Source organism: Bufo gargarizans, chromosome 8 (assembly GCF_014858855.1).
Source record: "Bufo gargarizans isolate SCDJY-AF-19 chromosome 8, ASM1485885v1, whole genome shotgun sequence".
In the NCBI taxonomy this organism is placed as follows: Eukaryota; Metazoa; Chordata; class Amphibia; order Anura; family Bufonidae; genus Bufo; species Bufo gargarizans.
In genome coordinates this window covers 201153160-201180119 of record NC_058087.1, presented here as the reverse complement: position 1 = coordinate 201180119, position 26960 = coordinate 201153160, and the positions used below count along the sequence as shown (strand labels likewise).

General features: G+C 50.6%; 1 protein-coding gene across 1 annotated transcript in view; it reads left to right on the top strand.

Moving 5' to 3' along the window:
- Positions 1–5558: 5558 nt before the first annotated feature.
- Positions 5559–26960, top strand: part of LOC122944772 (trafficking protein particle complex subunit 10-like) — a 34703-nt gene continuing 13301 nt past the window's right edge. The window contains 12 exon segments of the mRNA XM_044303383.1: positions 5559–5701; positions 8028–8109; positions 8272–8407; positions 22171–22367; positions 23047–23242; positions 23642–23753; positions 23975–24222; positions 24310–24456; positions 25101–25215; positions 25297–25373; positions 25453–25544; positions 26783–26923. Of these exon segments, the coding sequence (XP_044159318.1) occupies positions 5626–5701; positions 8028–8109; positions 8272–8407; positions 22171–22367; positions 23047–23242; positions 23642–23753; positions 23975–24222; positions 24310–24456; positions 25101–25215; positions 25297–25373; positions 25453–25544; positions 26783–26923 (1619 nt within the window). The 5' untranslated portion in view covers positions 5559–5625.

Below are 26960 nucleotides of genomic sequence, written 5' to 3'. Positions count from 1 at the left end.
GTCAGCCTGGGGGGATTAGGGGCCCACTGTGCAATCCGTACTCCTGTCTTCCAAGGCTCAATCCCCCTCTTATCTAAGTGCAGGCTATACATAGATATAAAATAAATACATCTACATAATGGACTCCTCTATGCTTTCCCTCACAAGTCTATATCTTGGGATTCATTCCTTTCATGGTCAGGGCAGAGATCGGCGCAGTCAGAGAAATACGGAATGAACTGCCTAGAATAGTTTGCAAACCCCAGGAAGCACGGTATGGCTTGCAGGCCGGTGGGATGGGGACAATTCAAGATGGCAGATAGCATCTCTGGCGCTATCTGTAGACCCTGGTCAGATATAATGTTGCCTAAAAACAGAAAGGAGATCTTCTCAAAGAGTCATTTTTCAAATTTAGTATACGGCGTACTGTCTCTTAACCGCTGGAGCATCATTCGTACATCACAGCGATTTCTGCGATTTCTAGGTTTGGAGCATGAATCAGGATGTCATCCAATTAGACAGGTGTACAGGAGGTCTCGGAAGATGTCACCCAGATAAAGAATTAAACAGGTGTACAGGAGGTCTCGGAAGATGCCATCCAGATAAAGAATTAGACAGGTGTACAGGAGGTGTCAGAAGATGTCACCCAGATAAAGAATTAGACAGGTGTACAGGAGGTGTCGGAAGATGTCACCCAGATAAAGAATTAGACAGGTGTACAGGAGGTCTCGGAAGATGTCACCCAGATAAAGAATTAAACAGGTGTACAGGAGGTGTCGGAAGATGTCACCCAGATAAAGAATTAGACAGGTGTACAGGAGGTGTCAGAAGATGTCATCCAGATAAAGAATTAGACAGGTGTACAGGAGGTGTCGGAAGATGTCATCCAGATAAAGAATTAGACAGGTGTACAGGAGGTGTCGGAAGATGTCACCCAGATAAAGAATTAGACAGGTGTACGGGAGGTGTCGGAAGATGTCACCCAGATAAAGAATTAGACAGGTGTACGGGAGGTGTCGGAAGATGTCACCCAGATAAAGAATTAGACAGGTGTACGGGAGGTGTCGGAAGATGTCATCCAGATAAAGAATTAGACAGGTGTACAGGAGGTGTCGGAAGATGTCACCCAGATAAAGAATTAGACAGGTGTACGGGAGGTGTCGGAAGATGTCATCCAGATAAAGAATTAGACAGGTGTACGGGAGGTGTCGGAAGATGTCATCCAGATAAAGAATTAGACAGGTGTACAGGAGGTGTCGGAAGATGTCACCCAGATAAAGAATTAGACAGGTGTACAGGAGGTGTCGGAAGATGTCACCCAGATAAAGAATTAGACAGGTGTACAGGAGGTGTCGGAAGATGTCACCCAGATAAAGAATTAGACAGGTGTACGGGAGGTGTCGGAAGATGTCACCCAGATAAAGAATTAGACAGGTGTACGGGAGGTGTCGGAAGATGTCATCCAGATAAAGAATTAGACAGGTGTACAGGAGGTGTCGGAAGATGTCATCCAGATAAAGAATTAGACAGGTGTACAGGAGGTGTCGGAAGATGTCACCCAGATAAAGAATTAGACAGGTGTACAGGAGGTGTCGGAAGATGTCATCCAGATAAAGAATTAGACAGGTGTACAGGAGGTGTCGGAAGATGTCACCCAGATAAAGAATTAGACAGGTGTACAGGAGGTGTCAGAAGATGTCACCCAGATAAAGAATTAGACAGGTGTACAGGAGGTGTCGGAAGATGTCATCCAGATAAAGAATTAGACAGGTGTACAGGAGGTGTCGGAAGATGTCATCCAGATAAAGAATTAGACAGGTGTACAGGAGGTGTCAGAAAATGTCATCCAGATAAAGAATTAGACAGGTGTACAGGAGGTGTCGGAAGATGTCACCCAGATAAAGAATTAGACAGGTGTACAGGAGGTGTCGGAAGATGTCACCCAGATAAAGAATTAGACAGGTGTACGGGAGGTGTCGGAAGATGTCATCCAGATAAAGAATTAGACAGGTGTACAGGAGGTGTCGGAAGATGTCATCCAGATAAAGAATTAGACAGGTGTACAGGAGGTGTCGGAAGATGTCACCCAGATAAAGAATTAGACAGGTGTACAGGAGGTGTCAGAAGATGTCACCCAGATAAAGAATTAGACAGGTGTACAGGAGGTGTCGGAAGATGTCATCCAGATAAAGAATTAGACAGGTGTACAGGAGGTGTCGGAAGATGTCACCCAGATAAAGAATTAGACAGGTGTACGGGAGGTGTCGGAAGATGTCATCCAGATAAAGAATTAGACAGGTGTACAGGAGGTGTCGGAAGATGTCACCCAGATAAAGAATTAGACAGGTGTACGGGAGGTGTTGGAAGATGTCACCCACACATTCCTAGAAGACTGCTGGGGCATGACCAAGTACTCATAATCGCCATCCCTCGTATTAAAGGCAGTCTTCCACTCGTCACCCTCCCGGATCCGGACCAAATTGTCGGTAGCTCCATTTCCCCTGAAGACGCCACATCTGTGGCGAAACATGTTGGGGGAGCTGCAATCCGATTTTTAAGCTAGGTGCAGTTGAAACGAAGTGTCCGAGCGTGGTGTGACTGCAGACGCACCTCGTGTGAGACACACTAACGGCAGGGAGTCGCCACAAAACGAAACACAATAAAGTGAAAGTTAGGGATTGGAACGTAAAAGCGACCGTCCATGACTGCGATCTATATAGACATTAATATACGAATCCAGCCAAAGAGCTGGAAAGCAGAAGCAACAAATCTGTAGCAATAGCCACTATGAGAAGCATAGACGCATCGGATCAGCCTATAGCCCTATCCGCCCTAGTTCAACGGCACCTATACATTGAAATACGTTTTTTTCTTTTTTCTTCCCGATTATATTAGTCTTAATAGAATAAATAAATGTTATGTTTTAAATGACCAGAAACGGGAATTTAGTAGCCTATGGCTGATTGAACCTTATTATTTACTATTATCCCGGGTCCAAAGGGTCCTTGAAGGAAATTGTAGGCGCCTCGCAAATCCAGCTTGGAGACATCTCTGGCTTCCTGCAGCCGATCAAATAGTTCAGAGATTAGAGGACCTCTCCCCGCTCCTGTCCGTTTTAATATCTCCCTGCATCCCCCATGTAATAACAATTCTGGAGCTTCCATTCGTACGGCTCTGTGTTCTGCCGCTCCTTTATTATTCCTACTAGAAGTTACGAATGACTCGTCAGCAGTCTGCAGTAAGGGTACAGAGGGAGGTCACACGTTGGGGGCGTGTCCCTGCGCAGTCTGACAATGGCAGCACTGATTGGATAGAGTCTGTGCAGGGACACACCCCCAACTGGTTACCTCCCCTCTGTACCCTTACTGCAGACTGCTGACGATTCATTCATAACTTCTACAGGAACGGCAGAACATAGAGCCAAAAGAATACAGGCTCCAGAATCATTATTACATGGGGAATGCATGGAGCTATTAAACCAGGCAGCAGCGGGGAGAGTTCCTCTTTAATCCTCCATAATGCAGGGTCGGAGGTATCCATATTTCTTGTTTACAAAGAAAAACCTGGATGCAGCGAAGGATGAGGATTTTCAGATGAAACCTCTCTCAAGGTTTTCTTTAATGTATTCGAACATGGCTTGGGTCTCAGGTGCCGACAATAGATAGACACGACCCCTAGGGGGAGTAGTTCCTGGAACGAGATCAATAGGGCATACAGATGGAGGACAGGCAGGCCTTCAGAGATACAGATGGAGGACAGGCAGGCCTTCAGAGATACAGATGGAGGACAGGCAGGCCTTCAGAGATACAGATGGAGGACAGGCGGGCCTTCAGAGATACAGATGGAGGACAGGAAGGCCTTCAGAGATACAGATGGAGGACAGGCAGGCCTTCAGAGATACAGATGGAGGACAGGCAGGCCTTCAGAGATACAGATGGAGGACAGGCAGGCCTTTAGAGATACAGATGGAGGACAGGCAGGCCTTCAAATATACAGATGAGGACAGGCAGGCCTTCAGAGATACAGATGGAGGACAGGCAGGCCTTCAGAGATACAGATGGAGGACAGGCAGGCCTTCAGAGATACAGATGGAGGACAGGCAGGCCTTCAGAGATACAGATGGAGGACAGGCAGGCCTTCAGAGATACAGATGGAGGACAGGCAGGCCTTCAGAGATACAGATGGAGGACAGGCAGGCCTTCAGAGATACAGATGGAGGACAGGCAGGCCTTCAGAGATACAGATGGAGGACAGGCAGGCCTTCAGAGATACAGATGGAGGACAGGCAGGACTTCAGAGATACAGATGGAGGACAGGCAGGACTTCAGAGATACAGATGGAGGACAGGCAGGCCTTCAGAGATACAGATGGAGGACAGGCAGGCCTTCAGAGATACAGATGGAGGACAGGCAGGCCTTCAGAGATACAGATGGAGGACAGGCAGGCCTTCAGAGATACAGACGGAGGACAGGCAGGCCTTCAGAGATACAGATGGAGGACAGGCAGGCCTTCAGAGATACAGACGGAGAACAGGCAGGCCTTCAGAGATACAGACGGAGGACAGGCAGGACTTCAGAGATACAGACGGAGGACAGGCAGGCCTTCAGAGATACAGACGGAGGACAGGCAGGCCTTCAGAGATACAGATGGAGGACAGGCAGGCCTTCAGAGATACAGACGGAGGACAGGCAGGCCTTCAGAGATACAGACGGAGGACAGGCAGGACTTCAGAGATACAGATGGAGGACAGGCAGGCCTTCAGAGATACAGACGGAGGACAGGCAGGCCTTCAGAGATACAGACGGAGGACAGGCAGGCCTTCAGAGATACAGACGGAGGACAGGCAGGCCTTCAGAGATACAGACGGAGGACAGGCAGGACTTCAGAGATACAGATGGAGGACAGGCAGGCCTTCAGAGATACAGACGGAGGACAGGCAGGACTTCAGAGATACAGATGGAGGCAGGCTGAGCCCCAACCAAGCACTTGACCAGAACTGGTTGATGCATAGGAAGCCATGGCCACCGCAACAGAAGAGAAATAAGAGCTATCTTCTCAGAATGACCCCCTCTCCGGTGTAGGGGTATAATGGGGTTCCACATAAGACCCCCGAGACGATCTCTCCGTACAGGCCGCTGCCTCAGAGCGCGTTCACAGAACCGCAACGGAACTGAAATACGGACACAGACAACAATATACGGTCAGGTGAATGGGCCCTAAAAGAAATGACGTCACCTCCGGGCCCTAAATAGTCACAGAAATGCTGTCACCAGGAGGCAGCACCAGCAGCTGCACAGCCCCAACCTAAACTCCATGACAACATCTACGTCTGACGTCATACACGTCTCAGCACATGACAGGGGTGGTAAGGGCAGCACGCAGCCTCTGAGCCCAATATGCCCATGTCAAAGATGGCGGAACGGCGTCCATCACGTGGTAGTCTATTAGCCAATCCCCCTGACTATAACACGCACGCCTCTCTGGAGCTGACCAGTACGCGGCGGACTACAAGCCACGCCCCCTTGTCACCATCTAGCCAATGCCAGGCCTCCGCATATTCCGGAAATGATTGGCCGGGGTGAGGAGGAAGCCGGAAGTGACTGCGCGGTGACTGCTGAGCCCGGAATGGAGCCGTGACCGGAGCCCATGGAAGGGGCGGGGCCTGGGGGAACCGGAGAAGCAGGGGTGGTGTACACCATGGAGAACAAGCCCATAGTCACCTGTAAGAGCCCCCGACCCCATGTAGACGTGTGCGGAGCCACCCACCGCTCCCCTGTGTGTACCCCTATATACACCCTGTGTGTACCCCTATATACACCCTGTGTGTACCCCTATATACACCTATATACACCCTGTGTACCCCTATATACCCCTATATACACCCTGTGTACCCCTATATACTGCTCTATACATCCTGTGTACCCCTATATACACCCTGTGTGTACCCCTATATACTGCTCTATACACCCTGTGTGTACCCCTATATACACCCTGTGTGTACCCTATATACTGCTCTATACACCCTGTGTGTACCCCTATATACACCCTGTGTGTACCCCTATATACTGCTCTATACACCCTGTGTTGTACCCCTATATACACCCTGTGTGTACCCCTATATACTGCTCTATACACCCTGTGTGTACCCTATATACACCCTGTGTGTACCCCTATATACTGCTCTATACATCCTGTGTACCCCTATATACACCCTGTGTGTACCCCCTATATACTGCTCTATACATCCTGTGTACCCCTATATACACCCTGTGTGTACCCCTATATACTGCTCTATACACCCTGTGTGTACCCCTATATACACCCTGTGTGTACCCCTATATACACCCCCTGTGTACCCCTATATACTGCTCTATACACCCTGTGTACCCCTATATACACCCCCCGTGTACCCCTATATACCCCTATATACACCCTGTGTGTACCCCTATATACACCCCCGTGTGCCCCTATATACACCCTGTGTACCCCTATACTGCTCTATACACCCTGTGTACCCCTATATACACCCCCGTGTACCCCCTATATACACCTGTGTGTACCCCTATATACACCCCGTGTGCCCCTATATACACCATGTGTACCCCTATATACTGCTCTATACACCCTGTGTACCCCTATATACTGCCCCTATATACACCCCCGTGTGCCCCTATATACACCCCCGTGTGCCCCTATATACACCCCCGTGTGCCCCTATATTCACCCCCGTGTGCCCCTATATACACCCCCGTGTGCCCCTATATACTGCTCTATACACCCTGTGTACCCATATATACACCCTGTGTGCCCCTATATACTGCTCTATACATCCTGTGTACCCCTATATACACCCTGTGTACCCCTATATACTGCTCTATACACCCTGTGTACCCATATATACACCCCGTGTACCCATATATACTGCTCTATACACCCTCGTGTGCCCCTATATACACCCTCGTGTGCCCCTATATACACCCTCGTGTGCCCCTATATACACCCTCGTGTGCCCTATATACACCCTCGTGTGCCCTATATACACCCTCGTGTGCCCCTATATACACCCTCGTGTGCCCCTATATACACCCTCGTGTGCCCCTATATACACCCTCGTGTGCCCCTATATACACCCTCGTGTGCCCCTATATACACCCTCGTGTGCCCCTATATACACCCTCGTGTGCCCCTATATACACCCTCGTGTGCCCCTATATACACCCTCGTGTGCCCCTATATACACCCTCGTGTGCCCCTATATACACCCCCGTGTGCCCCTATATACTGCTCTATACACCCAGTGTGCCCCTATATACTGCTCTATACACCCAGTGTGCCCCCCTATACACCCTATATATATATATATACATCCTGTGTGCCCCTATATACTGCTCTATAGATGCTATGTACCCCTATATACATCCTGTGTGCCCCTTTATATTGCTCTATACATCCTGTGTACCCCTATATATATCCTGTGTGCCCCTAAATACTGCTCTATACATACTGGGTGCCCCTATTTACTGCTCTATATACACCCTGGGTGCCCCCGTGTACCCCTCTATACTGCTCTATATATACGGTGTGCCGCTCTATGTGTCCCGCTGGCCCCTGTATATCCTGTGTACCCCTTTTCACTCCTCTATAGATCCTGTGTGTACCCCTATATATTCCTGTAACTGCCCCAATATATACACCTGTACATTCTGCTGCCTGTAGATCCTGTGTGTACCCCTATATACTCCTGTACTGCCCCCATATATACACCTGTAGATTTTGCTGCCTATATGCTCCTCTTTTTGGCATATACAGGTACGGTATATGGAGGAGGTTATTGTATAGGTGCTGCTTTTGGAGGAGCCTACATGTAGACTATTTGGGTACTGTGTATTGAGGAGAGCACATCACGTCACCTGTATATAGGTACAGTAAGAGGGGGAGGAGACCTGTCGCTTGTATACAGGTCCTATATATGGAGGGGGATACATGTCTTTTGTATATACGCCACCTCGTTCCTCTGTGTTTGACGTTGGGTTTTGCTGGTTTTTAAGGTGCCGGAGACCAGAGTTTGTTTACTGCAGTTTATTCCACCCTCACCCAGCAGCTTCCTCGGGAGCCCATGGAATGGCGGAGGTGAGTGCGGTGTGGGTAGCCCTCCTGAGGTTTGGTTGCTTGTCACATCTGTTGCCTTCAGGTGGACTCTGTAGAATAACATGGGACGTCTGTCTGACATCAGGGTCCCTGTTGTTGAGTATCCCCCTCCAAATCGAGTGACCCTCTTCTTCTCACTCTTAGGGCGTATGGTCGTGCTCCTAAGATGATCCACCTTGAGTCCAACTTTGTCCAATTTAAGGAGGAACTTCTGCCTAAAGAAGGGAACAAGGCTCTTCTGACCTTCCCATTCCTGCACATCTACTGGACAGAGTGCTGTGTGAGTATCTGCAGGTTTCTCCCTAATTAGTAGACAATGAGGGGTTAAGTGATAATCTGAGGCCCCGATATCAATGGCTCTACACTGCAGTGCTGGGGGCATCCTCAGGTAAGGACCTTCTACTTGTCAAGTGGCAGCGTGAATGCTATATGTGAGCGATAAACCGAGAGAAGTCACGTGTGGTGAAGAGGACCACACACCACTGGTGGTCTCAGACACCAGTCCTTTCCTGGGAAAGTTAAGATGTCATCCCTGTCAGTTACATTCAGTCTGCATGGCCAGGACAAGAGGCCAGAAGATACTTCTTCAACATCTGAGGCTACGTCTACGAGCAGGCCAGCTCCATGAATCTTCTTCATTACTTGCCCTTTATGGACCAGGACCAGTGAAGAAACTGACTTCATGTATGTCAGGCGGAGAATACATCTAAGAAAGTAGAGATTAAACCTATAGATGAGGTGAATCCATCCATCTGCAGACATTGCCCATCTAGGACATGCCAGTACATCGCAGTTATGCCATAGCTGGGTCACCACTGCTGATAGATACCTAGGTTCCTTCAAGGTTTTTCTTGATTGGCTGTCCTGCCATGTTAAAAGATGGAAACTCAGTCTAAGTGGCTGACTGTATATCGCCAGAAAAGGCAAGAACTCCAGGTCAAAGATGTGGTGGGAATCCTGGATGAAAAGGGGCCTCTGTGTACACAGGGGGTGCTTGTCTGGCATCTGTTTTCTGTCCACTCACCATGTCGGGGGACGCTCCGGGACGTCGTCTGTATAGGATGTGATGATATATGTCGGGGGGGCGGTCCGGGACGTCGTCTGTATAGGATGTGATGATATATGTCGGGGGACGGTCTGGGAGGTCTGTATAGGATGTGATGATATATGTCGGGGGACGCTCCGGGACGTCGTCTGTATAGGACGTCGTAATATATGTCGGGGGACGCTCCGGGACGTCTGTATAGGATGTGATGATATATGTCGGGGGACGCTCCGGGACGTCTGTATAGGATGTGATGATATATGTCGGGGGACGCTCCGGGACGTCTGTATAGGATGTGATGATATATGTCGGGGGACGCTCCGGGACGTCTGTATAGGATGTGATGATATATGTCGGGGGACGGTCCGGGATGTCTGTATAGGATGTGATGATATATGTCGGGGGACGCTCCGGGACGTCGTCTGTATAGGATGTGATGAGATATGTCGGGGGACGCTCCGGGACGTCGTCTGTATAGGATGTGATGATATATGTCGGGGGACGCTCCGGGACGTCGTCTGTATAGGATGTGATGAGATATGTCGGGGGACGCTCCGGGACGTCGTCTGTATAGGATGTGATGAGATATGTCGGGGGACGCTCCGGGACGTCGTCTGTATAGGATGTGATGAGATATGTCGGGGGACGCTCCGGGACGTCGTCTGTATAGGATGTGATGATATATGTCGGGGGACGCTCCGGGACGTCGTCTGTATAGGATGTGATGAGATATGTCGGGGGACGCTCCGGGACGTCGTCTGTATAGGATGTGATGAGATATGTCGGGGGACGCTCCGGGACGTCGTCTGTATAGGATGTGATGAGATATGTCGGGGACGCTCCGGGACGTCGTCTGTATAGGATGTGATGAGATATGTCGGGGGACGCTCCGGGACGTCGTCTGTATAGGATGTGATGAGATATGTCGGGGGACGCTCCGGGACGTCGTCTGTAAAGGATGTGATGAGATATGTCGGGGGACGCTCCGGGACGTCGTCTGTAAAGGATGTGATGAGATATGTCGGGGGACGCTCCGGGACGTCGTCTGTAAAGGATGTGATGAGATATGTCGGGGGACGGTCCGGGACGTCGTCTGTAAAGGATGTGATGAGATATTGTCGGGGGACGCTCCGGGACGTCGTCTGTATAGGATGTGATGAGATATGTCGGGGGACGCTCCGGGACGTCGTCTGTATAGGATGTGATGAGATATGTCGGGGGACGCTCCGGGACGTCGTCTGTATAGGATGTGATGAGATATGTCGGGGGACGCTCCGGGACGTCGTCTGTATAGGATGTGATGAGATATGTCGGGGGACGCTCCGGGACGTCGTCTGTATAGGATGTGATGAGATATGTCGGGGGACGCTCCGGGACGTCGTCTGTATAGGATGTGATATGTCGGGGGACGCTCCGGGACGTCGTCTGTATAGGATGTGATGAGATATGTCGGGGGACGCTCCGGGATGTCTGTATAGGATGAGATATGTCGGGGGACGCTCCGGAACGTCGTCTGTATAGGATGTGATGAGATATGTCGGGGGACGGTCCGGGACGTCTGTATAAGATGTGATGATATGTCGGGGGACGCTCCGGGACGTCGTCTGTATAGGATGTGATGAGATATGTCGGGGGACGCTCCGGGACGTCGTCTGTATAGGATGTGATGATATATGTCGGGGACGCTCCGGGACGTCGTCTGTATAGGATGTGATGAGATATGTCGGGGGACGCTCCGGAACGTCGTCTGTATAGGATGTGGTGATATATGTCGGGGGACGCTCCGGGATGTCTGTATAGGATGTGGTGATATATGTCGGGGGACGCTCCGGAACGTCGTCTGTATAGGATGTGATGAGATATGTCGGGGGACGCTCCGGGATGTCTGTATAGGATGTGATGATATATGTCGGGGGACGCTCCGGGACGTCGTCTGTATAGGATGTGATGAGATATGTCGGGGACGCTCCGGGACGTCGTCTGTATAGGATGTGATGAGATATGTCGGGGGACGCTCCGGGACGTCTGTATAGGATGTGATGAGATATGTCGGGGGACGCTCCGGAACGTCGTCTGTATAGGATGTGGTGATATATGTCGGGGGACGCTCCGGAACGTCGTCTGTATAGGATGTGATGAGATATGTCGGGGGAACGCTCCGGGATGTCTGTATAGGATGTGATGAGATATGTCGGGGGACGCTCCGGGACGTCGTCTGTATAGGATGTGATGAGATATGTCGGGGGACGCTCCGGGACGTGTCTGTATAGGATGTGATGAGATATGTCGGGGACGCTCCGGGACGTCGTCTGTATAGGATGTGGTGAGATATGTCGGGGGACGCTCCGGGACGTCGTCTGTATAGGATGTGGTGATATATGTCGGGGGACGCTCCGGGACGTCGTCTGTATAGGATGTGATGATATATGTCGGGGGACGCTCCGGGACGTTGTCTGTATAGGATGTGATGATATATGTCGGGGGACGCTCCGGGACGTCGTCTGTATAGGATGTGATGAGATATGTCGGGGGACGCTCCGGGACGTCGTCTGTATAGGATGTGATGAGATATGTCGGGGGACGCTCCGGGACGTTGTCTGTATAGGATGTGATGATATATGTCGGGGGACGCTCCGGGACGTCGTCTGTATAGGATGTGATGATATATGTCGGGGGACGCTCCGGGACGTTGTCTGTATAGGATGTGATGATATATGTCGGGGGACGCTCCGGGACGTCGTCTGCATAGGATGTGATGAGATATGTCGGGGGACGCTCCGGGACGTCGTCTGTATAGGATGTGATGATATATGTCGGGGGACGCTCCGGGACGTTGTCTGTATAGGATGTGATGATATATGTCGGGGGACGCTCCGGGACGTCGTCTGTATAGGATGCGATGATATATGTCGGGGGACGCTCCGGGACGTCGTCTGTATAGGATGCAGTGATATATGTCGGGGGACGCTCCGGGACGTCGTCTGTATAGGATGTGATGAGATATGTCGGGGGACGCTCCGGGACGTCGTCTGTATAGGATGTGATGATACAAACTACTCACAAAAAGTTGGGCTATTTAGCTAGTAAGTGAAATTTCAGGCTGACCCTACAATGCCCTCTGACCTTTACAGGAGAACGTAATGTGACCTCCTCTGACCTTCTGAATGCACACGTCCAAATGTTTAGGGTTTCAGGACTTTTTGCACAACTTGCTGTTCTCTAAAGCCTCATTCACACATCAGTGTTTTAGCGCGGTCTGTGGGTCAGTGTTTTTGGCACGGATGCATGCTCTATTGTGTCCGTATTCACGGATCCATCACGTCTGTTATAGTCTATGGGTCAGTGAAAACCACAGATGCCATTCATGTTGCGTCCGTGTTTCACGGATGATTAAGAGATGCTTTGGAAATAATTTTTCAGCTGTTCAGTGTCAGTGAAACACGGATGCAACACGGACAGCAAAAAACTGACACATGGACCCAACACGGATCCTTCACAGAAGCATCACTGACAACCTGCTCACGGATTTCAGCACTGACACAGACGTGTGAATGACACTTAATTCACACCAGGTGTTTGATCCATGAATCGCCCAATAAATGCCCTGGTTCTATTAGAATTGGTATTAGTATGAAACATCCGAAGTCGATTCGCATAAAACTTCGTTCCAAAACTGTACGGAGCAGGAGCTGGAGCTCCATACAGTATTAAAATGTATTGGTTCCAATGCGCCGAAGGCTGTACACATATCCCTCGGTGGCTATATAAGGTGTGTGATAGGCTGTCTGCACACATATCCCTCGGTGGGTATATAAGGTGTGTGATAGGCTGTCTGCACACACATCCCTCGGTGGGTATATAAGGTGTGATAGGCTGTCTGCACACACATCCCTCGGTGGGTATATAAGGTGTGATAGGCTGCACACATATCCCTCGGTGGCTATATAAGGTGTGTGATAGGCTGTCTGCACACATATCCCTCGGTGGCTATATAAGGTGTGTGATAGGCTGTCTGTACACATATCCCTCGGTGGGTATATAAGGTGTGTGATAGGCTGTCTGCACACATATCCCTCGGTGGGTATATAAGGTGTGATAGGCTGTCTGCACACATATCACTCGGTGGGTATATAAGGTGTGATAGGCTGTCTGTACACATATCCCTCGGTGGGTATATAAGGGGTGTGATAGGCTGTCTGTACACATAGCCCTCGTGGGTATATAAGGTGTGTGATAGGCTGTCTGCACACATATCCCTCGGTGGTATATAAGGGGTGTGATAGGCTGTGTGCACACACATCCCTCTGTGGGTATATAAGGTGTGATAGGCTGTCTGCACACATATCCCTCGGTGGGTATATAAGGTGTGTGATAGGCTGTCTGTACACATATCCCTCGGTGGGTATATAAGGTGTGTGATAGGCTGTCTGCACACATATCCCTCGGTGGGTATATAAGGTGTGATAGGCTGTCTGCACACATATCCCTCGGTGGCTATATAAGGTGTGTGATAGGCTGTCTGCACACATATCCCTCGGTGGGTATATAAGGTGTGATAGGCTGTCTGTACACATATCCCTCGGTGGGTATATAAGGTGTGATAGGCTGTCTGCACACATATCCCTCGGTGGTATATAAGGGGTGTGATAGGCTGTCTGCACACATATCCCTCGGTGGGTATATAAGGTGTGTGATAGGCTGTCTGCACACATATCCCTCGGTGGGTATATAAGGTGTGATAGGCTGTCTGCACACATATCCCTCGGTGGGTATATAAGGTGTGTGATAGGCTGTCTGCACACACATCCCTCGGTGGGTATATAAGGTGTGATAGGCTGTACACATATCCCTCGGTGGCTATATAAGGTGTGTGATAGGCTGTCTGCACACATATCCCTCGGTGGCTATATAAGGTGTGTGATAGGCTGTCTGTACACATATCCCTCGGTGGGTTTATAAGGTGTGTGATAGGCTGTCTGCACACATATCCCTCGGTGGGTATATAAGGTGTGATGGGCTGTCTGCACACATATCACTCGGTGGGTATATAAGGTGTGATAGGCTGTCTGTACACATAGCCCTCGGTGGGTATATAAGGTGTGTGATAGGCTGTCTGCACACATATCCCTCGGTGGTATATAAGGGGTGTGATAGGCTGTCTGTACACATATCCCTCGGTGGGTATATAAGGGGTGTGATAGGCTGTCTGTACACATATCCCTCGGTGGGTATATAAGGGGTGTGATAGGCTGTCTGTACACATATCCCTCGGTGGGTATATGAGGTGTGATAGGCTGTCTGTACACATATCCCTCGGTGGGTATATAAGGTGTGTGATAGGCTGTCTGCACACATATCCCTCGGTGGGTATATAAGGTGTGATAGGCTGTCTGCACACATATCCCTCGGTGGCTATATAAGGTGTGTGATAGGCTGTCTGCACACATATCCCTCGGTGGGTATATAAGGTGTGATAGGCTGTCTGTACACATATCCCTCGGTGGGTATATAAGGTGTGATAGGCTGTCTGCACACATATCCCTCGGTGGTATATAAGGGGTGTGATAGGCTGTCTGCACACATATCCCTCGGTGGGTATATAAGGTGTGTGATAGGCTGTCTGCACACATATCCCTCGGTGGGTATATAAGGTGTAATAGGCTGTCTGCACACATATCCCTCGGTGGGTATATAAGGTGTGTGATAGGCTGTCTGCACACATATCCCTCGGTGGGTATATAAGGTGTGATAGGCTGTCTGTACACATATCCCTCGGTGGGTATATAAGGTGTGATAGGCTGTCTGCACACATATCCCTCGGTGGTATATAAGGGGTGTGATAGGCTGTCTGCACACACATCCCTCTGTGGGTATATAAGGTGTTATAGGCTGTCTGCACACATATCCCTCGGTGGTATATAAGGGGTGTGATATGCTGTCTGCACACATATCCCTCGGTGGTATATAAGGTGTGTGATAGGCTGTCTGCACACATATCCCTCGGTGGGTATATAAGGTGTGATAGGCTGTCTGCACACATATCCCTCGGTGGTATATAAGGGGTGTGATAGGCTGTCTGCACACATATCCCTCGGTGGGTATATAAGGTGTGATATGCTGTCTGCACACATATCCCTCGGTGGGTATATAAGGTGTGATAGGCTGTCTGCACACATATCCCTCGGTGGGTATATAAGGTGTGTGATAGGCTGTCTGCACACATATCCCTCGGTGGGTATATAAGGTGTGTGATAGGCTGTCTGCACACATATCCCTCGGTGGGTATATAAGGTGTGTGATAGGCTGTCTGCACACATATCCCTCGGTGGGTATATAAGGTGTGTGATGGGCTGTCTGCACACATATCCTTTGGGGGGGTATATAAGGTGTTATAGGCTGTCTGTGCACACATCCCTTGGTGGGTATATAAGGTGTGTGATAGGCTGTCTGCACACATGTCCCTCATGTGACCCCATTTCAGAAAGAAGACACCCCAAGGTATTCCGTGAGGGGCATATTGAGTCCATGAAAGATTGAAATTTTTGTCCCAAGTTAGCGGAAAGGGAGACTTTGTGAGAAAAAACAAAAAAATTTCCGCTAACTTGTGCCAAAAAAAATAATCTATGAACTCGCTATGCCCCTCATTGAATACCTTGGGGTGTCTTCTTTCCGAAATGGGGTCACATGTGGGGTATTTATACTGCCCTGGAATTTTAGGGCCCTAAAGCGTGAGAAGTAGTCTGGGATCCAAATGTCTAAAAATGCCCTCCTAAAAGGAATTTGTGCCCCTTTGCCCACCTAGGCTGCAAAAAAGTGTCACACATCTGGTATCGCCGTACTCAGGAGAAGTTGGGGAATGTGTTTTGGGGTGTCTTTTTACATATACCCATGCTGGGTGAGAGAAATATCTCGGCAAAAGACAACTTTTCCCATTTATTTTTTTTATACAAAGTTGGCATTATAGAGAGATATTTCTCTCACCCAGCATGGGTATATGTAAAATGACACCCCAAAACACATTCCCCAACTTCTCCTGAGTACGGCGATACCACATGTGTGACACTTTTTTGCAGCCAAGGTGGGCAAAGGGGCACATATTCCAAAGAGCACCTTTAGGATTTCACCGGTCATTTTTTACACATTTTGATTTCAAACTACTTCTCACACATTAGGGCCCCTAAAATGCCAGGGCAGTATAACTACCCCACAAGTGACCCCATTTTGGAAAGAAGACACCCCAAGGTATTTTGTGATGGGCATAGTGAGTTCATGGAAGTTTTTATTTTTTGTCACAAGTTAGTGGAATATGAGACTTTGTAAGGAAAAAATAAAATAAAAAAAATCATAATTTTCCGCTAACTTGTGATAAAAAATAAAAAGTTCTATGAACTCACTATGCCCATCAGCGAATACCTTAGGGTGTCTACTTTCCGAAATGGGGTCATTTGTGGGGTGTTTCTACTGTCTGGGTATTGTAGAACCTCAGGAAACATGACAGGTGCTCAGAAAGTCAGAGCTGCTTCAAAAAGCCAAAATTCACATTTTTGTACCTTAGTTTGTAAACGCTATAACTTTTACCCAAACCATTTTTTTTTTTTTTTTTTTTTACCCTAACATTTTTTTATTTTATCAAAGACATGTAGAACAATAAATTTAGAGAAAAATGTATATATAGATGTCGTTTTTTTTAAAAAATTTTACAACAAAGTGAAAAATTTCATTTTTTTGCAAAAATGTAGGTAAATTTCGATTAATAACAAACAAAATGTCAGCAGCAATGAAATACCACAAAATGAAAGCTCTATTAGTGAGAAGAAAAGGAGGTAAAATTCATTTGGGTGGTAAGTTGCATGACCGAGCGATAAACGGTGAAAGTAGTGTAGTACAGAAGTGTAAAAAGTGCTCTGGTCATTAAGGGGGTTTAAGCTAGCGGGGTTGAGGGGGTTAAATATCTATCAGCGACATTGCAGAAGGCCTCGATGGTAAGGTAGGTCTTTTTGCTGATGACACAAAGATGTGTAACAGGGTTGATGTTCCTGGAGGGATACACCAAATGGAAAAGGACTTAGGAAAACTACAGGAATGGTAAAAAATCTAGCAACTAAAATGTAATGTTGATAAGTGCGAGATAATGCACCTGGGGCGTAAAAACCCAAGAGCAGAATATACAACCAGTGATACAGTCCTGACCTCAGTATCTGAGGAAAGGGATTTAGGGGTCATTATTTCAGAAGACTTAAAGGTAGGCAGACCATGTCACAGAGCAGCAGGAGATGCTAGCAGAATGCTGGGGTGTATAGGGAGAGGCATTACCAGTAGACAGAGGGGGCGCTCATGCCGCTCCACAGAGCACTAGTGAGACCTCATCTGGAGTATTGTGCGCAGTACTGGAGGCCATATCTCCAGAAGGATACTGATACTTTGGAGAGGGTTCAGAGAAGAGCTACTAAACTGGTCCATGGATTGCAGGATAAAACTTACCAGGAAAGGTGAAAGGACCTTAACATGTAGAGCTTGGAAGAAAGACGAGACAGAGGGGAGATGAGAGAGACGGCTAAATACATAAAGGGAAGCAACAAGGGAAAAGAGGAGAGAAGATTTACAGGAAGAAAAACTGCTACAAGAGGACAGAGTGTTACATTAGAGGGGCAAAGGGTTAACAGTAATATCAGGAAGTATTACTTTACTGAGAGAGTAGTGGATGCAGGGAATAGCCTTCCTGCAGAAGTGGTAGCTGCAAATACAGTGGAGGAGGTTAAGCATGCATGGGATAGGCATAAGGCCATCCTCCATATAAGATAGGGCCGGGGGCTATCCATAGTATTCAGTATATTGGGCAGACTAGATGGGCCGAATGGGTCTTATCTGCCGACACATTCTAGGTTTCTATGATGGTTGTGCTTGCTCTATGGCTTCCCCCTTACGCCCCCTCCAGCAGCTGTGGGATGCACTGCAGTCAGCATGGCTCCAGACAACCTACCTTGTAGAGTCACCCTCAGCCCGTCTAGCTTCTGTCCACGCTGCTCACGGCGGTCACTTTGGAGATCAGCTGCTGCTCAAAACAATGGGTCTGGATGGTGTATGTTTGGAGATGGTCCAGAACATGATGGTGGTGTGTATGGGGGAGGTGGGACTTCTTTCTGTGATGATGTATATGGGGCCAGTCTGTATAGCAGATATGATGGTGATGTCTGTCCGCAGCGCAGTCCAGTACAGGACTAGAAAATGTCCATATGTTTCCCACAGATGGGGGCGGTGCGGGATTCCTGGAGACCTAGTCAGATGGGGTCACAGTGCTGGTAGATTCCCACACACTATGCTGGGACCAGTCTGTGTGTGTGTGGGGGGGGGGGGGGGTTCTTGGGATCTGACGTCTGGAGCTGTGACGTCCTGTGTTATATACCAGGGCCGTGTGAGATTCTGCCTAAATGCAGCCGCACCAGCTGAGGTAGGAAGCTCCATACTGTGCACCCGGGGTGGCGGTGTCTATTACAGCTAGTGTATGGCGGGTAGAAGCCTGTATGCGGGTGATGTGTGTGTTATACGGAGGGTAGAAGCCTGTACCCGGGTGATGTGTGTGTTATACGGAGGGTAGAAGCCTGTACCCGGGTGATGTGTGTGTTATACGGAGGGTAGAAGCCTGTACCCGGGTGATGTGTGTGTTATACGGAGGGTAGAAGCCTGTACCCGGGTGATGTGTGTGTTTATATGGAGGGTAGAAGCCTGTACCCGGGTGATGTGTGTGTTATACGGAGGGTAGAAGCCTGTACCCGGGTGATGTGTGTGTTATATGGAGGGTAGAAGCCTGTATGCGGGTGATGTGTGTGTTATACGGAGGGTAGAAGCCTGTACCCGGGTGATGTGTGTGTGTTATATGGAGGGTAGAAGCCTGTACCCGGGTGATGTGTGTGTGTTATACGGAGGGTAGAAGCCTGTACCCGGGTGATGTGTGTGTTATACGGAGGGTAGAAGCCTGTACCCGGGTGATGTGTGTGTTATACGGAGGGTAGAAGTCTGTACCCGGGTGATGTGTGTGTTATACGGAGGGTAGAAGCCTGTACCCGGGTGATGTGTGTTATACGGAGGGTAGAAGCCTGTACCCGGGTGATGTGTGTGTGTTATATGGAGGGTAGAAGCCTGTACCCGGGTGATGTGTGTGTGTTATACGGAGGGTAGAAGCCTGTACCCGGGTGATGTGTGTGTTATACGGAGGGTAGAAGCCTGTACCCGGGTGATGTGTGTGTTATACGGAGGGTAGAAGCCTGTACCCGGGTGATGTGTGTGTTATACGGAGGGTAGAAGCCTGTACCCGGGTGATGTGTGTGTGTTATATGGAGGGTAGAAGCCTGTACCCGGGTGATGTGTGTGTTATACGGAGGGTAGAAGCCTGTACCCGGGTGATGTGTGTGTGTGTGTTATATGGAGGGTAGAAGCCTGTATGCGGGTGATGTGTGTGTGTTATATGGAGGGTAGAAGCCTGTATGCGGGTGATGTGTGTGTTATACGGAGGGTAGAAGCCTGTACCCGGGTGATGTGTGTGTTATACGGAGGGTAGAAGCCTGTACCCGGGTGATGTGTGTGTTATACGGAGGGTAGAAGCCTGTACCCGGGTGATGTGTATGTGTGTGGTGTGTGTACGGAGGGTAGAAGCCTGTACCCGGTGATGTGTGTGTGTGTGTGTTATCGGAGGGTAGAAGCCTGTACCGGGTGATGTGTGTGTTATACGGAGGTAGAAGCCTGTACCCGGGTGATGTTGTGTTATATGGAGGGTAGAAGCCTGTACCCGGGTGATGTGTGTGTTATATGGAGGGTAGAAGCCTGTACCCGGGTGATGTGTGTGTTATACGGAGGGTAGAAGCCTGTACCCGGGTGATGTGTGTGTTATACGGAGGGTAGAAGCCTGTACCCGGGTGTAGGGTAGTGTGTGTAATGGAGTAGTGATGAATGTGTGTGTATGGAGGGTAAAGCCTGTACCCGGGTGAGTGTGTGTTATACGGAGGGTAGAAGCCTGTACCCGGGTGATGTGTGTGTGTGTTATATGGAGGGTAGAAGCCTGTATGCGGGTGATGGTGTGTGTTATATGGAGGGTAGAAGCCTGTATGCGGGTGATGTGTGTGTGTTATACGGAGGGTAGAAGCCTGTACCCGGGTGATGGTGTGTTATACGGAGGGTAGAAGCCTGTACCCGGGTGATGTGTGTGTTATACGGAGGTAGAAGCCTGTACCCGGTGATGTGTGTGTTATACGGAGGGTAGAAGCCTGTACCCGGGTGATGTGTGTGTTATACGGAGGGTAGAAGCCTGTACCCGGGTGATGTGTCTGTGTTTATACGGAGGGTAGAAGCCTGTACCCGGGTGATGTGTGTGTGTGTGTGTGTGTGTGTGTGTGTTATCGGAGGGTAAAGCCTGTACCCGGGTGATGTGTGTGTGTGTGTTATACGGAGGGTAGAAGCCTGTACCCGGGTGATGTGTGTGTTATACGGAGGGTAGAAGCCTGTACCCGGGTGATGTGTGTGTTATACGGAGGGTAGAAGCCTGTACCCGGGATGTGTGTGTGTGTGTGTGTGTTACGGAGGGTAGAAGCCTGTACCCGGGTGATGTGTGTGTTATACGGAGGGTAGAAGCCTGTACCCGGGTGATGTGTGTGTTATACGGAGGGTAGAAGCCTGTACCCGGGTGATGTGTGTGTTATACGGAGGGTAGAAGCCTGTACCCGGGTGATGTGTGTGTTATACGGAGGGTAGAAGCCTGTACCCGGGTGATGTGTGTGTTATACGGAGGGTAGAAGCCTGTACCCGGGTGATGTGTGGTTATACGGAGGGTAGAAGCCTGTACCCGGGTGATGTGTGTGTTATACGGAGGGTAGAAGCCTGTACCCGGGTGATGTGTGTGTGTGTTATACGGAGGGTAGAAGCCTGTACCCGGGTGATGTGTGTGTGTGTTATACGGAGGGTAGACGCCTGTACCCGGGGTGATGTGTGTGTGTGTGTGGTGTGTGTGTGTGTGTTATATGGAGGGTAGAAGCCTGTACCTGGGTGATGTGTGTGTGTGTGTGTGTGTGTGGTGTGTGTGTGTGTGTTATCCGGAGGGTAGAAGCCTGTACCCGGGTGATGTGTGTGTTATACGGAGGGTAGAAGCCTGTACGCGGGTGATGTGTGTGTTATACGGAGGGTAGAAGCCTGTACCCGGGTGATGTGTGTGTTATATGGAGGGTAGAAGCCTGTACCTGGGTGATGTGTGTGTTATACGGAGGGTAGAAGCCTGTACCCGGGTGATGTGTGTGTTATACGGAGGGTAGAAGCCTGTACCCGGGTGATGTGTGTGTTATACGGAGGGTAGAAGCCTGTACCTGGGTGATGTGTGTGTGTGTGTGTGTGTTATACGGAGGGTAGAAGCCTGTACCCGGGTGATGTGTGTGTGTGTGTGTGTGTGTGTTATATGGAGGGTAGAAGCCTGTACCTGGGTGATGTGTGTGTGTGTGTTATCCGGAGGGTAGAAGCCTGTACCCGGGTGATGTGTGTGTTATACGGAGGGTAGAAGCCTGTACCCGGGTGATGTGTGTGTTATACGGAGGGTAGAAGCCTGTACCTGGGTGATGTGTGTGTGTGTGTGTGTGTGTGTTATACGGAGGGTAGAAGCCTGTACCCGGGTGATGTGTCTGTGTTATACGGAGGGTAGAAGCCTGTACCTGGGTGATGTGTGTGTGTGTGTTATCCGGAGGGTAGAAGCCTGTACCCGGGTGATGTGTGTGTTATATGGAGGGTATGATTCCTTCTGGGTGTTGTATTTGGCTGCCTCGCCTGTCGCTGCCTCGCCTGTCGCTGCCTCGCCTGGCGCTGCCTCGCCTGGCGCTGCCTCGCCTGGCGCTTTGTGTGTTTGAGGGGCTGAGGTTTTCTGTGGTCAGTGGAATACAACCCCGGCTGTGCTGTGTGCAGGGGCAGGATGGGGGTTGTGGGTGAGGTACATGACTGTGACCTGTGGCCTCTGTAACTGTTTGTAGGACACAGAAGTGTATAAAGCCACCACCAAGGATGACCTCACCAAGTGGCAGAATGTGCTGCGCGCTCACGGCACCACCGACTGGTTGATCGTTGTCGTAGAGAGTGAAGCCAAGAAGAAGAACAAAACCAACATCTTACCGCGCACGTCCATCGCTGACAAGATCCGGAGCGACTTCTGCAACAAGCAAAGCGACAGGTGATGGGGGCGGGGGGAGGAGCGGGGTCATGTCCTGCACGTGTCCATATAACCATGCGACGGTCCCCCATACACCAACATCTTAGCGTGCACGTCCATCGCTGCCCAGATCCGAAGCGTCCGGTGATGGGGCGGGGGTCGTGTCCTGCACGTGTCCATATAAACATGCGGCGGTCCCCCATACACCAACATCTTATCGTGCACGTCTATCGCTGCCCAGATCAGGTGATGGGCGGCTTTACACATGCTTTACCCTATCACAGTACGCGGCAGCCATCATTCCATCTGGCGGCACATGTAGGTGATGATGAAGTTGTGAGCGTCCACTCACTTCTCGCAGTCATCTGGTAATTTTGTAAGGTTTGGATACGGCTTCAGAGAATGGTGCTTCGACCATGGGGAACTGGTACACAAGTCTTGTCTGGTGCACGTCTACCATGTGATGTGCACTGTATCGGGGGTGGCTCTCTCTGTGCTGCAGGTCATCCACACCTCTAGCTACTTCACTGGCCTCCCCCAGGCTGAGCCTCAGGATCCCCCCCATATGTCTTTCCGAAGTCTAACAACCCTGAGAATCGTGGCAGATGTTCATCCTCCATCAATAACGGCATGCACTGAAGGGTGGGATGGGTCCTTCATGGTCCTTGTTACTGGGGAGTGACAGGTGCTTGTCCTGCAGGTGCATGGTACTTGTGGACCCTCTGAAGGAAACATCCCGCTCCCAGGAGTCCTGGTCTCTCTTTCTGTCCAAGTTGCGCACGTTGCTCCTCACTTCCTTCACCCGTAACCTCGGACACTTTGAAGACGAGATGAGAACACTCCGAGAAAAGAGGACGGAGCCTGGCTGGAGCTTCTGTGACTATTTCATGGTCCAGGTCAGTTTCCAGCTCGGTCAGAATGTGTGGGAGGTTGTAGTCATCTCTGATTTGTCCTCTTATTCCAGGGACTCCTGTCAGGGCGCTCAGGGGTCTCTGTGGAGAGCACGTGGTGGAGACACAGGCCTCGACATGGTCTTTTACGTCTTGATTGCACTTCAGTAAGAAGCTGCTTCATGGATGTCCTCCACACAAGGTGCGTGAAGCACCTGGCACCGCTCCCCACAGACTGCAGTTGTCTCCCTGACCTGAGCGTTCCTGCCCAGTGGTTGTCCTTCTCGGGATGTACACTGGAATAGAGGCCATAATGGGTCATTGTAGAATGTCCGCTGACTTAGGCCGTGTTTGTAGTGACGTTAATTCCAGCCACTCTCATGGCTTTGTCTTCTTTGTCCTCAGGAGGAGTTGGCTTTTGTCTTTGAGATGCTGCAGCAGTTTGAGGACGCCTTGGTCCAGTATGATGAGTTGGACGCCCTCTTCTCTCAGTATGTGCTGAACTTTGGTGCTGGTGGTGAGTAGCTGAAGCCGATGTGTGTACTGTGGACAGAGCTTACCTCTGAATATGAGGGTCTCTTCCTGGATGGGCTTTGTCTGTCAGGAGACACTCAGAGATGTCCCCCACAACTCTAAGCCCTGAGGCTTCTGTCCTGTACAGAATAGAGGTCACACTCTGCCTTGTCTGACTGACCTTCCCTTGAACCAGACGCTGATCGCAGTGACATTCCGTTCCAGATGGGGCAAACTGGCTCAGTTCCTTTTGTCAGCCGGTGCAGAGCTGGGATGGTCTCGCTCTACGGAAACCCATTGACATGGAGAAGAGAGACTTGATCCAGCGACGTCGGGCCAACCTGCTGGAACTGCGCAGTTACCTCTTTTCCCGCCAGTGCACTCTCCTCCTCTTCCTGCAGCGACCCTGGGAGGTTTCTGCTCGAGCACTGGAGCTCCTCCATAACTGTGTGCAGGAGCTGCGGCTGTTGGAGGTGAGCAGAGGTGTTCACAGGCCATGCGTTTACTGCCTTGGCTTTCATTACTGTAGGCTTACATTCACGTGGTGTATGATCCTGCAGGTGACCGTCCCCCCAGGGGCACTGGACTGTTGGGTGTTCCTGAGCTGTCTGGAAGTTCTTCAGAGGATTGAGGGCTGTTGTGAGAGGGCCCAGATCGAGGCCAATATCTCCCACACTGTGGGGCTTTGGAGCTATGCAATTGAGAAGGTCAGTCTGCCTTGTCGGTCACTCTGCTTGGTGGGGATGTTATGCTGGTCTATGGGGTCATGTGGGTAACTGTCTCTCGTGTGGATCACTGTATGAGGAGGTGGAGGTTCACTCTGTTGTGCAGGTCCCTGTATGAGGTGGTGGAGGGTCGCTCTGTCATGTGGGACACTGTTTGAGGTGGTGGAGGGTCGCTTTGTCGTGTGGGTCACTGTATGAGGTGGTGGAGGGTCGCTCTTGTTTAGGTGACTGTATGAGGTGGAGGGTCGTTCTGTCATGTGGGTCACTGTATGAGGTGGTGGAGGGTCACTCTGTTGTGTGGGTCACTGTATGAGGTGGTGGAGGGTCGCTCTGTTGTGTGGGTCACTGCATGAGGTGGTGGAAGGTAGCTCTTGTTTGGGTCACTGTATGAGGTGGTGGAGGGTCACTCTGTCATGTGGGTCACTGTATGAGGTGGTGGAGGGTCGCTCTTGTTTAGGTGACTGTATGAGGTGGAGGAGGAGGGTCGTTCTGTCGTGTGGGTCACTGTATGAGGAGGAGGAGGGTCGTTCTGTCGTGTGGGTCACTGTATGAGGTGCGAGCCTGGTGCCATGTCATGTGGAGTTGCGCAGCCGTTACATCTCCTGACGGGATCTTGGTGGTTCTAGCTGCAGGCTCTTGGATCCCTGTGTGGTTTGGTGTCGGAGTCCGGCCCATGCTCGGAGGACCTGCAGAGGACGGTGGATTTACTGGCTGGGTTAGGAGCGGAGAGGCCAGAGACAGGTGAGCTTCCTGTGTGCAGGGTGACGACCCTCCCTTCTGTTTCTCTTCCTCCAATGTATTTATCTCTTTTCTCCTCCGCAGCGAACACGGCGCAGAGTCCCTACAAGAAGCTGCAGGAGGCGCTATCCTCAGAGGAGTCGTTTGAGAAGCATTACCTGGTAAGGAAATGCAGAACCCCAACCTCTCACATCCCCTGAGACCCACCTTTCACCTCTTACCCACCTTGTGTCTCTGCAGGACCTGGCACATGCCACCATAGAGATGTACAGCAGCATCGGGAGAGGCCGGTCCGCCAAACTAGTGGGGAAGAACCTGGCCGACTTCTACATGTAAACTGCCTGCACCCCATCTACTATCTCTGCCTGTTCACCACCTCAGTCTTCTCTGCACCCTCTTCTGTTCACCGCCTCAGTCTTCTCTGCACCCTCTTCTGTTTACCGCCTCAGTCTTTTCTGCATCCTCTTCTGTTCACCACCTCAGTCTTCTCTGCAGCCTCCTCTTGTTCACCACCTCAGTCTTTCCTGCATCCTCTTCTGTTCACCGCCTCAGTCTTCTCTGCACCCTCTCCCTGTTCACCGCCTCAGTCTTCTCTGCACCCTCTTCTGTTTACCGCCTCAGTCTTCTCTGCACCCTCTTCTGTTTACCGCCTCAGTCTTTTCTGCATCCTCTTCTGTTCACCACCTCAGTCTTTTCTGCAGCCTCCTCTTGTTCACCACCTCAGTCTTTTCTGCATCCTCTTCTGTTCACCGCCTCAGTCTTCTCTGCACCCTCTCCCTGTTCACCGTCTCAGTCTTCTCCGCTCTGCACCCTCTCCCTGTTCACCACCTCAGTCTTCTCCACTCTACACCCTCCTCTTGTTCACTGCCTGTCTTCTCCGCTCTGCACCCTCCTCTTGTTCACCACCTCAGTCTTCTCTGCACCCTCCTCTTGTTCACCGCCTAAGTCTTCTCCGCTCTGCACCCTCCTCTTGTTCACCGCCTCAGTCTTCTCCGCTCTGCACCCTCCTCTTGTTCACCGCCTCAGTCTTCTCCGCTCTGCACCCTCCTCTTGTTCACCGCCTCAGTCTTCTCCGCTCTGCACCCTCTCCCTGTTCACCGCCTCAGTCTTCTCCGCTCTGCACCCTCTCCCTGTTCACCGCCTCAGTCTTCTCGGCTCTGCACCCTCTCCCTGTTAACCACCTCAGTCTTCTCTGCACCCTCTCCCTGTTCACCACCTCAGTCTTCCCTGCTCTGCACCCTCTCCCTGTTCACCACCTCAGTCTTCTCCGCTCTGCACCCTCTCCCTGATCACCGCCTCAGTCTTCTCTGCACCCTCTCCCTGTTCACCGCCTCAGTCTTCTCTGCACCCTCTCCCTGTTCACCGCCTCAGTCTTCCCTGCTCTGCACCCTCTCCCTGTTAACCACCTCAGTCTTCTCCGCTCTGCACCCTCTCCCTGTTCACCGCCTCAGTCTTCTCTGCTCTGCACCCTCCTCTTGTTCACCGCTTCATTTCCACCCTTGACTGCAGCGTCCTATGCTTTCTCGGTGGGGTAGGATGGAAGGCTCTTGACTCGTGTTTCTCTCTTCAGGAAGAAGTCTCTTCCGCAGAAGGCGGAGCCCTATTTACAGGGGGCACTCCGCATGTACCAGGCTGAAGGCTGGGCCCTGCCCCTCACGCACACTCGCAAACAGCTGGCAGAATGTCAGAAGCTGCTGGGGCAGAACGAGGCGTATCCTTTCTGTTGGTAACCCTCTGCTCCCCCGGTA